At 42.8% G+C, this 14,224-nt stretch overlaps 1 protein-coding gene across 15 annotated transcripts in view; it reads left to right on the top strand.

Annotated features, from left to right (window-relative positions):
• The first annotated feature begins 1,641 nt into the window (after positions 1-1,641).
• Positions 1,642-14,224, top strand: part of Arsb (arylsulfatase B) — a 301,469-nt gene continuing 288,886 nt past the window's right edge. For 10 of the 15 annotated variants that reach the window (XR_015447385.1, XM_087201177.1, XM_087201176.1 and 7 more), the window contains exon 1: positions 1,647-2,828. Coding sequence is in view for 14 of the 15 variants with exons in the window: in XM_087201177.1 (XP_087057303.1) it covers positions 2,556-2,828 (273 nt within the window). In the remaining variant the exon portion in view is untranslated. Of the gene's footprint in view, positions 2,829-11,887; positions 11,992-14,224 lie in introns of all 15 variants that reach the window. The other 5 variants (XM_087201179.1, XM_004870199.4, XM_087201174.1 and 2 more) reach the window with 5 other exon arrangements.

The following is a 14,224-nucleotide window of genomic DNA, read 5'->3' on the forward strand; positions in this document are numbered from 1 at the left end:
ACTGAGCTAAATCCCTGGCCCTGGACCTCTATTTTTAACTTTTAGGTAGATACCAAGATATGCAGTTGCGGGATCATAGTAAAAGTTTGGTTAGTTTGTAAGAAATGGCCAAACTTCTTTATTATAGTAATTCTGAATAGGTGGAAGATAATGAAACTGTTACGACCTATATACACATATGGAAAGAGGGAGAAAGTGGAATTGGAGGTGTGCATTGTGAACTCATGGTTTAATATATACGCACATAAATACAGGTGTGTATATACAAACATTTACGTATGTGTGTACATAGATACATACATCCAGTGCCCATGATTATCTGGTGAACAACGCTCAGTTGCAATAAGGACACCAAAACCAAGTGCACAGCTTGGTTTCTAAATGCCATCTTCCACTAAAAAGAATCAGTTTTCCTTGGAGAAAATACACGAAGACCTCACAAAAATCTCATTGTCCCAAAAAGTAAGGAAATATTTTGAGATTAAAAAGGACATGCCAAAAGGATACAAGCGCCAAACTGACAGGGCCCCCACAGCCAAATCTGAAAATTCAAGCACTGAAATAATTAAAGGAATATAACATTAATATAAGAATTCATTATTTCATAGTGAAATAAATAAGAAGGGAAGGCTCTTTCTTACAGTAAAAGAGAGCTAATGAATACAGAAATGATGGAATTCAAAAATTATCATTTGACAGCCCTAATTATAATTAACTAAAGAAACAAGCAAAAATTTGGGGAATAACAGGATATTTACATATTCTCAAAATATCTCTTCATGAAAAACTAATTACAAGGTGGGAAATAGTCACATTTCCGTGGGGAAATGACTCCCTTATTAGGGAAGTGTTCCATCAAGGAACAAGTCAACATCATGCGCCACTGAGTCTGAGGCATGAAGAAGCATACCACATTCACCCGTGAAGCTCCTGCACAAAGTTGAGTCTAACCATGAGAAGACATCAGAGAAACTCTCCCCCGAGATTTACAGAATGACTGACCTGAACCATACATTATGAATGTTTGATACATAGATGAAAAGTAGAATTAATCTTCCATTTGCACTTTTCCAGAGCACCACTATTATAAACTTGTATTTGAAAATGTGGGACATGAGCAGATTCAGCATAAATTTCATTTTAGGAGCAGTTGGCTAAAGGAGGAACTGCATCTACAGATTAGCAGCCATTATTTGAGCAATCTGATTTTTTACAAAAGGCAGAGAGAATACTTCTGGGGTGGAAGGAAAGGCAAAGACCACAATGGAAACTGTCTTTCAAGATCTCCTCCAAGACCTTTAAATAAAAGTTCAAGCCACATCACAGTAACAAACATTTTCAAAATTATTTCTTGGACTTAGTTAATGCTAAAATTAAAAAACCTTCCTGCTGAATTTAATCAAAGATGAATAGTAGATATGATGTAAACCAATGTACACATTCAAATGCCAAGAAACAAATGTAAGTATGTAAAAGGGAAACAGTTCATGTGTTAAAGGATAATTTCCATTTTTAAAAAAGGTAAAATGACCCTCACACAGATGTAGAAATGAATACATAAGATTTTATTTCATTAATAAAGACACTGATAGTCTGCTAAAACTAATGCAAAGCAGAGATTTGTAATATTAAAATAATTGTGGCAGTGGAGCTCAAACTATTTTCACTTTTTAGTGGTGTTGGGGAGGGAGGATTGTCACTCTACTCCAGAGCTCATTTGTATATATAAACAAGATTTATTTTTGTGACTACCATCATCTACAACTTATACTGATGTAAAACAACTCCCCTGGAATCAGCCTCAGCCTTAAGCCCGTGTTCCTCAGACGATGTAAACATTTTCCCCTAGGCCTAGAGCTGTAATTTATGTCCAGACACGGAGTAAGCAAAGTCTCAGCTGGTAACGGGAATGTGCTGGACATCAGGCTAACTTCTCCACCGAACAAGCATGTGGGCAAAGGAATCCTTCTCTCCACACATAAATATTTCAGCCAAATTCGATACTGCACTGTTTTGGTTTCCTGCTGGGTGGGGGAGCCACAAGCTGATCCACTCCCCAGTTACCACTCACCGCCCCGAAACAGCTCCAGGGCGACCTGCAAGTAAAACTGCACTCTCAAGAAGGCCCTGTGCACAGCTCCAGGGCGACCTGCAAGTAAAACTGCACTCTCAAGAAGGCCCTGTGCGTCAGGAGCGCGTGTCTGGGTGGCTGGCAGGGAGGAAGTGGTTTCGACTCCGCTTCTAGGTACAGCAGCGGAGCTCAGGGTCTGGAGTCCCACAAGCTTTTTTCTTCTGAAAAACGGGCATTAGAGACGATGCTGAGCTGCAGGGCTTTAAGATGACGGTAACTGTCACAATGTTTAATAAACTGTAAGAGGTGTCAAAGAGAACCATCTCTTTTAGGATGCCAGGGTGCGCAGCTCGTCGCCAGGACAGCGGAGGCGTGTGTGAGAGAGAGACGTCCTGGGGCGGGGAGAGGGCGGAGCCGGGGCGGGAGTGAGGTCGGGGCTCCGTCTACGGCGGCGGCGCAGCACTGCCCAGGACCGGCGCACGGCATGGGGCTGCCCCGAGGCGCCAGGCCGCTTCTCCCGCTGCTGCTCCCGCTGCTGCTCGCGCCGCGGAGCTCAGGCGCCGGGCCGGGCCGGCCTCCGCACCTGGTCTTCGTACTGGCCGATGACCTTGGCTGGAACGACGTGGGTTTCCACGGCTCACGCCTCCGCACGCCGCACCTGGACGCGCTAGCGGCCGGGGGAGTACAGCTGGACAACTACTACACGCAGCCGCTGTGCACGCCGTCGCGGAGCCAGCTGCTCACCGGTCGCTATCAGGTGCGCCGTCCGCCAGTCTCTGCGCACGCGTCGCCCGGTCCTCCACTCTATCGCGGCTGCGCAATTTGCGGGACACGCAGGCGCAGAAGGAGGGGTCGGGGTCAGGCCCGGGGCATTAGGATCGGAGGCGCTGCTGGGCACGTTTGTTACCCCGGTTCCGCCCGCCGCTAGAGTCAGCCAGGCCGACTTCCTGTCAGGGTTGAGCTCCTGCTGACCCCCTCTAGCATCTTCATGATCGCTTTAAAGGCTTCCTTTTACAAACCTCGCTGTTAGGAGAGGAAATACGCAGTAGAGAGCGAGCATATTTAGATGACTAGGAATGGCCAAAACAGCTCTCTAGGATTTTTTTTTTTTTTAAACCTGGATTTGGCCGGGCGTGGTGGCGCACGCCTATAATCCTGACACTTAGGAGGCAGAGGCAGGAGGATTGCTGCCGAGTTCGAGGCCAGGCTGGGCTACATAGTGAGAGGGCAGCCTGAACTACATAGCGAGACGCTGTCTCAAAAAACCCAAACCAAATCAAACAAAAACTCCTTACTGGAGCTTGAACCCAAAGGTTCTCTACCACTGAGCCTTATCTCTAGGGCCCCCTACTTTCTTTAAAATTTTTAAAAGTTTCGAGACGAGGTCTTGTTGAGTTGCCCAGGCTGTCCTTGAGTTTGCAGTCTTGCCTCAGCCTCCGAAATGCTGGGATTATAGACATGTTCCAGCTAAAGTAGTTATCTTTAATTTGAGACAATAGCCTGGGTAAATAGGATGACGTGAAAAAGCGTGGCTAGAAGGTGGTAATGCTGATTCTGACGATTTTCCTGTATCTACTAGGTATATCAGGCTTATAAAATTGGACTCTTCCTTCAACCTGAGCAAGATTGCCCAGTTTATAAGATGCAGCTCTGATTATGACCTTATTAAATACAATCATTTGTGCTGCTACTGTTGATATTCTCTGTGTGTCTCTGTGTATGTCTGTATATTGTTTATTCTGTAAACATTTCAAGCTTACTGTGCCAGTCAGGGATACCCTTGAAGCCTGCCTTCCCTGGTATGTGTTTATGTAGCCTTTCAAATCAACCTTAGCCTCCTGTCTGAAGACTTCATAAAGAGGAAAGAGAATTTTGCTGAGACTGAGAAACAGCTGTAGCCAAGGCTTGCAGTGGAGATGAAGCCTATCAGTGATGTCCATTTCCTGCCTTCCCACCACAATCCTGACTCTAATGCACATCCTATGCTGGACACTGCAGAAGTAGAGGCTGTGCCAGTAACACAGGAACTAAAGGGAAGGGAGGTATGTCCCGGGGGTCTGTGTTTGCTACGGTGTTAAAGAGAACTGAACTCACCTTGCAAAAGAATGGAAGGGCAATTCATTTCTCTAACTTCCTCTCTTCCAACAGACCTGAACAGGAAAGCACATACTACTCTTCAACAACTTGTTCATAGAATTGGCACCAGTAACCAACAGTCAGGCTTGGAGAGGTCCTTGAGTATTTATTTAGAAGACCCTGTGGGTAAGAACTGAAGAAGGGTTGACACTAGGTGCCCCAGAACCATTAGAGACCCCACAGTGTAGCAGACTTAGGCCAGGCTGGCCTGTCCCTTCTTTTCTTGTTTTCACCCGTATTGTTCTGTCAAAATTTGTGAGACCCAATTAGAAATTACCTGGTTTGGCAAGGAGCCTCTTGTAAAGGATTATGTATTTCTAGGAGGGCTGAAAAGCCTTTTTGCTCTTCTGCTGTCTACTGAACCAATTTATAAGCATGAACTCAGCTAATTTTTCCAACAATCCTGTGAGGTAGGTATTACTATTAGCATCATTATTTCTTAACAAGGAACCAAGGCCAGAAAATGTTAAGAAACTTACCCAAAGTCATGAAGTAGGCAGTGTACTCCAGAGTTGGTACTTAGAACTGTTATGCCATACGGCCTACACAGAATCACTAAAAATATCATTGCAAGAGTAGCTTCATGTTTACTAGCTAATCTCCTTATTTTTGGATCTTTAGGTCATTCCTAACATCTCAATGTAAAATATTAACCTGTTATGTTAGAAATTACATATCTTAAATGTAAAATTGAAATAGATTTTATTTCTGAAAGAGTCATTTGTTGTGCATAATTTGATGCAGTGAAATGAGGAAGTTATTTCAGTTATTTCAGAATTAGGTACTTGAAATAACTTAGAAGTCATGTCTGTGGACTTGGTGATCATGTCCCAGATTAATCTTTAGGGAAGCTTTCCCACAACTGGCTCATTAGAAAAGTGATAAACAAAGCTATACTGACTGATGGAGGTTTGTGGTCCCATGAAATCCCGAGTTTTAGTTTTTTAACTTAGAAAAGTGTGGAGTGAAGAGCACAGGTTAGGAATGATGAGTTGCAGGTGTCGGTCTTTGCTGTGTTAATCTCTCATTTCACATAAGCTTAGGAGTTGGGCCCTTATAGAGGACATACAATAACATATATAACAATAATATAAATAAATATGGAAATTGGATTCATCTCTGGACTCTTTCTAGCTCTAAATTTCTTTGACACTAAGACTCTTGTTTCCTTAGAACAACTTTGTGTGTAATTTGGCAGATGCCTAGTGTCACACCCAGGAACCCATCTGATGGTAGAGCGATATTAATCTTGCCCAACACTGCCTTACAAGTTGTATGTGCTGCTCGTTCTGCTACTAGGGATTTACTGAAACAGGAAAGTGAATTCAGGTGTAAGATGTTTGATTATTAATAATCCTCACAAATGCACCTTTTTCAACCTTAGGGCTTTGGTGAAAAGTCCAGTGAGTTGGGGTGAAGGGAGACTAATGGGCAGATGAGGTAAGCAGTTCTGGTAACTCCTGGAGTTACTTTTCACACTGCTGAGACAAAATACCCAACATCCAAAGTTAAAGGAAGAAAGGTTTATTTAGCTAACAGTTTGTAGAAGTTTTAGTCCACAGCCATCTGACTCCAATCCATTGCAGAGGAGAAACAGTTCATGCAGAAGGTAGCAAAGCAACAAGGGACAATCATAGCCCTTTCTTTCCCTTATATTTTATCCAGGCTACTTAGGCTGAGTAGCACTCATACCCTTAATCCTAGTGCCCTTGATCCTAGCATTCCACTATGAATCCATCCCAGCATCACACACTCAAGATCCAGCCACCTCAGAAAAAGCCCCACCTATGACCACATGAAGCTCCAGGGGGACATCTAGACACAAGCCAGAACACTAAGAATCAGCTGACCATAGATATATGGATATTCTCTCTCTCTCTCTCTCTCTCTCTCTCTCTCTCTCTCTCTCTCTCTCTCTCTCTCTCTATATATATATATCCATCAGAGAGTGAAAATCTTCCAATTTTGTTCCTTTTCAAGATTATTTTGGCTGTCCTGGGCCTCTTACTTTTCCACATGAGTTTTAGGATTGGCTTTTCCATTTCTGCAAAAAGGCATGTGGAATTTTGGTAGAGATTGTATTGATTTGTAGATTCATTTGAAAGTATTACAACCTTAAACTCATGTCTTCCTTGCCTTGAACGTGTGATATCTTTGTGTTTATTTAGGTGGTCTTTAGTTTTTTTAGCAATAGTTTGTAGTTTTAGGCATACAAATTTTGCACTTCATTGGTTAAATTTATTTCTAAGTATTACTGTTATTATTGTGCCAGGACTTGAACTCAGGGGTGCTGTATCCCTGAGCTACATCTGCAGCCCTTTTTATTTTTTATTTTGAGACAGCATCTCCTTAAGTTGCCCACACTGCCTGGAGTACTTCCTCAGTCTCCTGAATAGCTAGGAGTACAGGCTTGACCCACCAAGCCTAGCTGCATTTTAATATTTTTGATGTTATTGTAAGTGGAATTGCTTTCTAAATTTCATTTTCTATTATTTGGTGCTGTTGTATAGAAATGCAAGTGATATATGTATATTGATCATCCTGCAACCGTATTGAACTTAGTAGGTCTGATTGTGTGTGTGTGTGTGTGTGTGTGTGTGTGTATTTTGTAATCTTTAGGGTTTTCTATATTTGCAGGTCATGTCATCTGCAAAGATAAATCATTTTCTTGCTTTTAAATGTGGATGTCTTTTATTTAATTTTCTTGCTTAAGTGCTCAGGCTAGAACCTATCATGTAGTTAATGTTTGAAGGGGCAAGAGGGGACAAATGTGTCAGCTTCAGGCTTTCTGTTTATCATCAAGTATGATATATGCATTCATTCTTTCATTTAACAAACACTTAGGGAGCAATTAGTTGCACTGGACATTGTGCCAAACCCTGGGGCTTATAGTCTGCCTCTGGTGGAGGCAGGGCAAGGGAAGGAGTGACTGAGAGGGCAGTGAAAGAAATACATGTAAATGTGTGACTGAGTTGGGTGCATTTAAGTAGCATGGCAGTCAATGTGGGGGAGAAAATAAAGACAGTGAATTGGTAGTGGAAGGAGAAGTCTGGGCAGAGGCCTGAATGAAGGGGAGTTGACCACTCAGGACTCTGGGAGGAGAGCTTTATAAGAGAGGAGCAACAGAGCAAAGCCTCTGAGACGGGAATCAGCTTGTTCTAAGGATGGGGAGAAAAGGACTGAGGCTGGAGTTAAGTGAATGAGAAACATGGTGGGAGTTCAGAGAGGGAGGCTGGGTCTCCCTGGACCTCCTGCTGCCTGCTCATGGTGAACATTGAACCTTCAGCTTTCCTTGTTCCTGTTTTCATAAGATGCATCGAAGAGTGTGTCTCATCTAACAAGTTCTAAACTAGTGTATTTTGAGGAACCACAATCAAGTGTTTGTGGCATTCTTACTTTTCAGATGACTTCTAGAAAATGCATTTAAAATCTTCAAATATAAAGATCTTTTCATCCTATCTTCCATAGATTGCCCCATTTGTTAGTTTTTTGTTGTGCCTCGGAGACTTTTTATACATGTGAGGAAGTTCATTTTATATTCATTTCCTCCTTGCTCAGTAATCTCAACATGAAAAATATTGACTTAGAAATCCTATGGCTTTTTTAATAGAGTTTGTATACTGCTTTTGGTTCACATAGGGAACTTGAACATACTAATTTTTCATAATCTTAACAAATTGACTTTATTCAACACAAATACAACACATTATATGTCTACATTCACAGTGCACACTGCAGCAGTTCTGTCTTTTGTGAGGCCTGGCTCCTGCTGTGCCCAGAGTAGCACGGTGTTGAAGGCTGAGCGGGTGCATGTGGCTGCATACTCCAGCAGGAGTGTTTCTGCAAGACCGCACTGTCCTGATTAAACCACTAGAATCGGCATCCATGTCTAGCCCCCTTGGTTTCTTTTTAAGAAATCAAGAAGATTAAAAGGTAAATAAATTGGGGGCCTTAGGGAAGCTGGAGAAAGGTAGGTAACTACGGGCCTTGCCTGTTCTTCCCCAGGGGCTGAGGGGCTGCTCCACCAGAGCTCTGCAGACCTTGGCAGGAGGAGATTCGAAAGCTGTCTTCAAGGCCTCTGCGTTTGGGGGCCCAAGCCACATTTTTCTTAATCTCATTGATAAATGGGGAAGACCTGCCTTTTCACTCACCTCTGAAGTGGAACCTTGGGTAGGAAATGGAGAGAGGCGGGCTTCTCCTTGGTGCCCTCAGTGCCCACCAGCGCACCCAGGGTCCCCCCCCCCCCACTTGCCCGTCTGTGGATTCCAGTCGTTGGCCTCATCTCCTGGACCCTGCAGTTAGAAGTGGGGCAAAGAGGAGTGAGGATGGGAAGAAATATGTTCAGGGCTTGGGGGAGGAGAGACGTTGCTAGTGGGGAGGGTTCGCAGGACCCTCTGGCAAAGGCATCCAAGGAGGAGAGATCCCAGGAGCCTGTAGCCTCGAGGCCCTTGGTGCTGCTCAAGAGAATTCAGTTGTCAGTCTATTCCTGTGCTTGTGTAGGGGGAGAAACAGGTGTGTTAGCATTAGAGTGACCAGTGAGGTTACCCCACTGAAACACGTCAGGGCTCCTGCACAGGTACGCCTGGGTTGACTTGCTCTGATGCATCTTTTGATTTGTAAAGCCAGCCAGCCTCACCCTCCCCACAGCCAAGACACATTTTCTCCGAAGGAAAGGGAAGTCTGGAGATCGTATTCTGCAATATTGAAGATATTGTAAAGAAATAATTCCATGTTTTGTATATTTTACCTCCCAGGGCATTAGAAATGAAGAATTAAGGAAATAAGTTTGAGCTGAGGGGAGTGTGATCAGTTGACTTACAGAATGTTTTTGTTGATTAATTTATTAGGTTTGTTATTTCAGGAATCACTTTGATGTAAAAGCTGTTACTTTCTGGTCATCTTTTATTTTTGTTTCCGTGTGTGTTGGGAGGTGGGCATCTACTGAGGGTTGAACCTAGAGCCTGTGTACTAAGCTACATCCCCAGCTCTATTTTATTTTATTTTACATTTTGCAACAGGGTCTTGTTAAGTCACAACTGTCCAGGTTGGGCCAAACTTGGAATCCTCCTGCCCCAGTGTCCCAGAGTGCTAGGATTACAGGCCTGTACCATCATACGTGGCTATTTTTGTTTCCTTAGTCATACTACCTTACTAAAAATTTTTTGTCTTCAGCTTTCTTCCTGTTTTCCTTCATTTTCATTATAAATTCCTGTTGGCTTTATAATGGAAGAAGTCAGTGAAACCATTTCTGCCTTGTTTATTCTTTTTACAAACATCTCTTTGTAGGTTTAGTCAGAGATTTGCACTCTTAACTACTAATCAACACCAAAATAAAGAGACCCTAAAACTGTCAGTGACATGGGCCAGTTCTGCAGCCCAGTACCAAGGGCCAGGCCAGATGGCCAAGCTGGGCTCCTGGCACACATAATGTGTGTTTTGTAGCTCTTGGCTTCAACAGCATGGGCAGCCAACTGCTTGTTTGAAGGCTTCATGGGGAGGGAGCAGATTTTCCAGGACTCATTTGTTCTGTGGGGCATCTCTAAGAATAAACTCTAAGGTGGCACAAGTGGCACTTGACTGTGGTTACAACTTGGAGTGTACCCCCAAGGCACAACCTAGAAATTCTCAATTCAAGAATGGCCACCAGCATGACTATGATTGTGCTCTGGTTGTGAAGCCTCTGTCCCAGCTCTCTGGTGTGTGCAGTAGAGAGGCAGCACTGCCTGTTTTTCTGAATTTTAAGTACTGTTGTGGGCACAATGAGGACCTGAGCTCATCTCGCACAAGTCAGATGGACTGGATGGAGCCTCCCTTTGCTCAGCAGGGTGTTAGCTCATCACTGCTGAGATTGAGAGAGAAATGGTGTTATTTCCGTGTGTATGCGTATGGCACACATAGCCCTTGCAGTTTCTTACGAGGGTGGCTGAAATATTGTGCTCTGAGCTTCCAGAGAGATAACCAGAGAATTGCCTGGAACTCAGAGAATTGAAAGAGGTTTTGATGTGGAAGCAGACATCCTCTTCTCCTCCTGCAAGGTACTGGTTTTCTCTTTTAGGCTTATAAGACTGTCCTGCAAGGACCTCTTAGGTCCCAAAGGACAGAAAAAGTGATGGGACCAAATAAATTATTATGGGCCACACTTGGCCCAAGGAATTCACATCAGTTATCTCAAGGAACCAGCCTGGAAACAGGGCAGGCCCTCCCTGGGTTTTCAGACCCTTAGCCTGTGTGGGGTGAATCCTTGATGGGCAAAGAGGTGTTTGTGAAAGAGGACTTAGTTAATGAAAAAGAGGTAGCTACACACGGTTGAGGGAGGTGCCCATGAGGAATTTCATATACCATCTCTACTCATACCTGCGCTCTGGTTATGGAGACAGGTGGTAGAATTGAAGAGTTTAGATTCTACTGTGTTTATAGAGCACCTTTCTTTTTTCCTCTTGTTTCCTTTTGGTGACCTGTTACCATCCCGCCCATGAAGCACAGTGTGGCTCCATAGTTTGTGCTAAGCTGAAGTGCTGGATTGGAACCAGCTTGACATTTGCCTGTTTTCTGTCTCCCAACACTTTACAGCCTCCTGACTTCAGATAGTGTTTGAACAGACAAAAACATGTTTTTGGCTGTCATCCAGAGTTTGGCTTCTGCTTCCCAATAATGCCATAAAAATTCTCTGTCAAATAAATTCTCAGAAACTGGAAAGAACAGATTCCCTGCTCCATGATTGTAGATAATGGAGGCAGCGTCAGCTGACCACCTGGCATAGTGCCCAGGGCTTAGAAAAACTGAATTGTGAAGCATCTCTTGGCAGTACTTTCTAGCGATCAGTTAATTCTCTGCATGTGATGGATGAATGTTCCATTTAAGGAAATCTGCATCTAGGATTTATCTCCACTGGCCCTTTTGGGATCCATAAAACCTATCTTTACATATCCTTCTTGCTTGTCAGTTAGTATATATGAGGAAGTTTTGAGCCTAGGATCAATTTTCTGTTGATTAAACTTATAGTACTAATGATGGAAAGAATCCTTGGATGGGAGAGAGAGAGAGAGAGAGAGAGAGAGAGAGAGAGAGAGAGAGAGAGAGAGAGAGAGATGTATTTATATGTTCAGAGCAACATTTCCCTTTCCCTGGACATTATAACCTCTTTATTATTTAGAGTCCCAAGAAAGAAACAGTATATTCAAGTTAGGATAATTTAGAGAGGGTTTATTTACAAAGGATTCATTTTAAAGGTGTGAATGTGTAGGGAAACACGGGCTGTGTGGTGACCCAGTGGGGCCGTTACTACCCCTAGACCAAAGGGGAGGAAGAAAGGGGTAGGTGGTTACCAGAACCTAGAAGAAACTTGTAGAAAAAGTTACCTTCAGAGTGGCCTTCGGTAGAGAGACAGAGGTGGTCAGGCCAAGGCAACCTGGCAGCCTGATATCCCTTACTCTCTTCTGTCCTCTCCCCTCCAGCCAAGGTTCTCCATTAGCTCTGACCCCATGAGAAGCCGGAGGCACAGTAATACTCTGGTCTGGTCCTCACAGGGTAGTTTCCTGGGGCCAAGGGCAGGATGATGGAGTGGATTGCAGGACAAATGGAAGGCATCTGGCATGCATCCCAGTGTAGGTACCCAATTATTGTTGAGAGAGGCATAAAATCTCAATAGAAAAGCTGAAATTCATGTTCTTTTTTAAACAGCTGTATTGATGTATGATCTACCTACAATAAATCACACATACTTAAAGTAAACTGGACAAGTTTTGATGTGTCTATATACCTGTGAAACCATCACCATCATCAAGGTAGTAACTTATTTATCACTCTCAAAATAAACCTACTTTATTAACATGTAAGGTATCCCATGTGGTTCCTTTAGGACTGTGTGGAAAGATATCATGAAATCAAGCCATAGTGGGTGTGATTCCAAAAGGTTTTGGCTCTGGAAAGATACACAAAAAATAAAATCCAAGACTATGTCAAAGCTTGTCAGAAAGCGAATTGTTGCTTGTAATAAACAACAAAGATCATCAATTTGAAGTTTTTTGGGGAGTTCACTTGTATCTGCTTATTGTCAAATATTTAAAGGAAAAACAAAGCAAAAATCTGTGGGTCTGTCTCATCTGAGAAAATCAGGGATAAGCATTTAGTGAGTACTGATAGAACTGTGGATTAGCAGGATAGGTGTGCATTTTATGTGATGGTATCTCTACCATAGTACACACCAAGGTATTGGCAAGAGGGAGAGATGTGTGAATAACAGTGCTTACAGTTGCTACCATGATGCTGTTAAGTGTGTATTGTATACTTTGCATTTTATGTTATCTTGTTAGTCCTCCCAACAACTTCAGGAGGGAGATGCTACCTTCTTTTACAGGTGAGGAGCTTGAGCCCAATTACAATACTCATTTACTGAAGTAAGTTACTGCCTAATGTTATAAAGCTAGTAAGTGATAGAGTCAGAATGAGATGTAATTCCCTGAGCCTTATATTATTTACTTTAAATTATACAACAAGTAAATCACTCACAAACACATTGTTAACCATGTATTCATAACAGATTGCTTGCTGCCCATCCTCGGCAGCTGTGGACACCAGAGCCATGCTAGCAGTCAACTGGCAGTTGGACACTCTGTGTCCTGGAAGCCAGGAGCTCCTAGTGCTGGGGAGCTGGCGTCTGGGGCAGAGTCATGTTAAAAGAGTCACTCCTCCTCAGCTAGGCTAGGACAAGGAGGGTGGCAGGTGTCAAGTTCGAGGGGAAGAAGACCTGGCCCACCAGGAAGCAGCCCAGTGGGGACACCTTGTCGGGGTGCAGGAGCATCTGTCAGCCCAAGAGCTGGGACAGGGCTGCAACGGCTTCTCTGCTGGTCTTTGAATGGACACCATGCAAGTTTGAGTCTCATGGTCTTGGCAGTTTTTATTCCTTATGCCTGGATTGCTCTTACCACAGGTCCTCTGAGACTCATTCCTTCGCTCATCTAACTGCTTAGGCATCTTGTCCTCAGAGGAGCTTTCCTTATCTCAGGTATCACTCTGTCACTGCACTGCAGTAGAGGAGTGGTTCTCAAGCTTTTTGGCCTTAGGGTCTCTGCATTTGCTTAAAAATTATTGAGGGCCCAAGCAGCGTACATTGAGTTATACCATTCACAATCTACCTTATCAGAAATTGAAACAGAAATTATAAAAATATTTTATTCAATGAAAAATAGCAATAATAAATTCATTACACATTACCATAAATAACAAAAAACAGCTGTACTTTAAAAAATAAAATAATTGGGAAGGGTAGCATTTTTTGTATTTTTTGAACATCTTTTGTGTTCATAAAAGATTGTTAAACTGCTTCTGCTAGTCAATCTGTTGCAATATATTTTAGTATATTTTTGGTAAAAATTGATGAAGAAAATCTGGCCTCACAGATTTGTAGTTTTCCTTTTAATGGAAAAAGGAGGAATATTTTAATAGACGTTTTTTTATGTACAATTTGAAATTTACAATGGTTCAGTTTAAGAATTTTTATCTTTACAAAACAAAACCATACCCATTCTGTTTTTAACTTTCAGTACAGTAGTCAATAAATTATATAAGCTGTTAAATTTTGCTAGACATGCCTGTAATGGTAGCATTCTGGGGAGCTGAGGTAGAGGAATGGAAAGTTTGAGCCTAGCCTGGGCAATTTAGCAAGACCCTGTCTTAAAAAAAAATGCTGAGGTGTAGCTCAGTGGTAGAGTGCTTGTCTAGCTGTGTACAAGGCCCCGAGTTTTATTCTTGGTATCAGAAAGAGGGGAAAAAACAAAAACAAAAACAAGGGTTTGTGTTAGGTGGTTTTGTCCCACTGCAAGCTAATGCGGTGTTTTGAATACAGCAAAGGTAGGCTGAGGTGAGCCGTGATGTTTGGTAGGTTAGGTGTATTAATTGCCTTTTTTTACTTATGATATTTTCAGCTTGTGATGGGTTTATCAGGGGCATAACCCCATTGGAAGTGGAGTAATTCAATTATAGTGCAAATTCCATTTTAATATTCTAAAATCCAACAAG

This window comes from Heterocephalus glaber, unplaced genomic scaffold (assembly GCF_053883595.1).
Source record: "Heterocephalus glaber isolate CG9 unplaced genomic scaffold, H.glaber_assembly_v1.0 deba00001757, whole genome shotgun sequence".
In the NCBI taxonomy this organism is placed as follows: Eukaryota; Metazoa; Chordata; class Mammalia; order Rodentia; family Bathyergidae; genus Heterocephalus; species Heterocephalus glaber.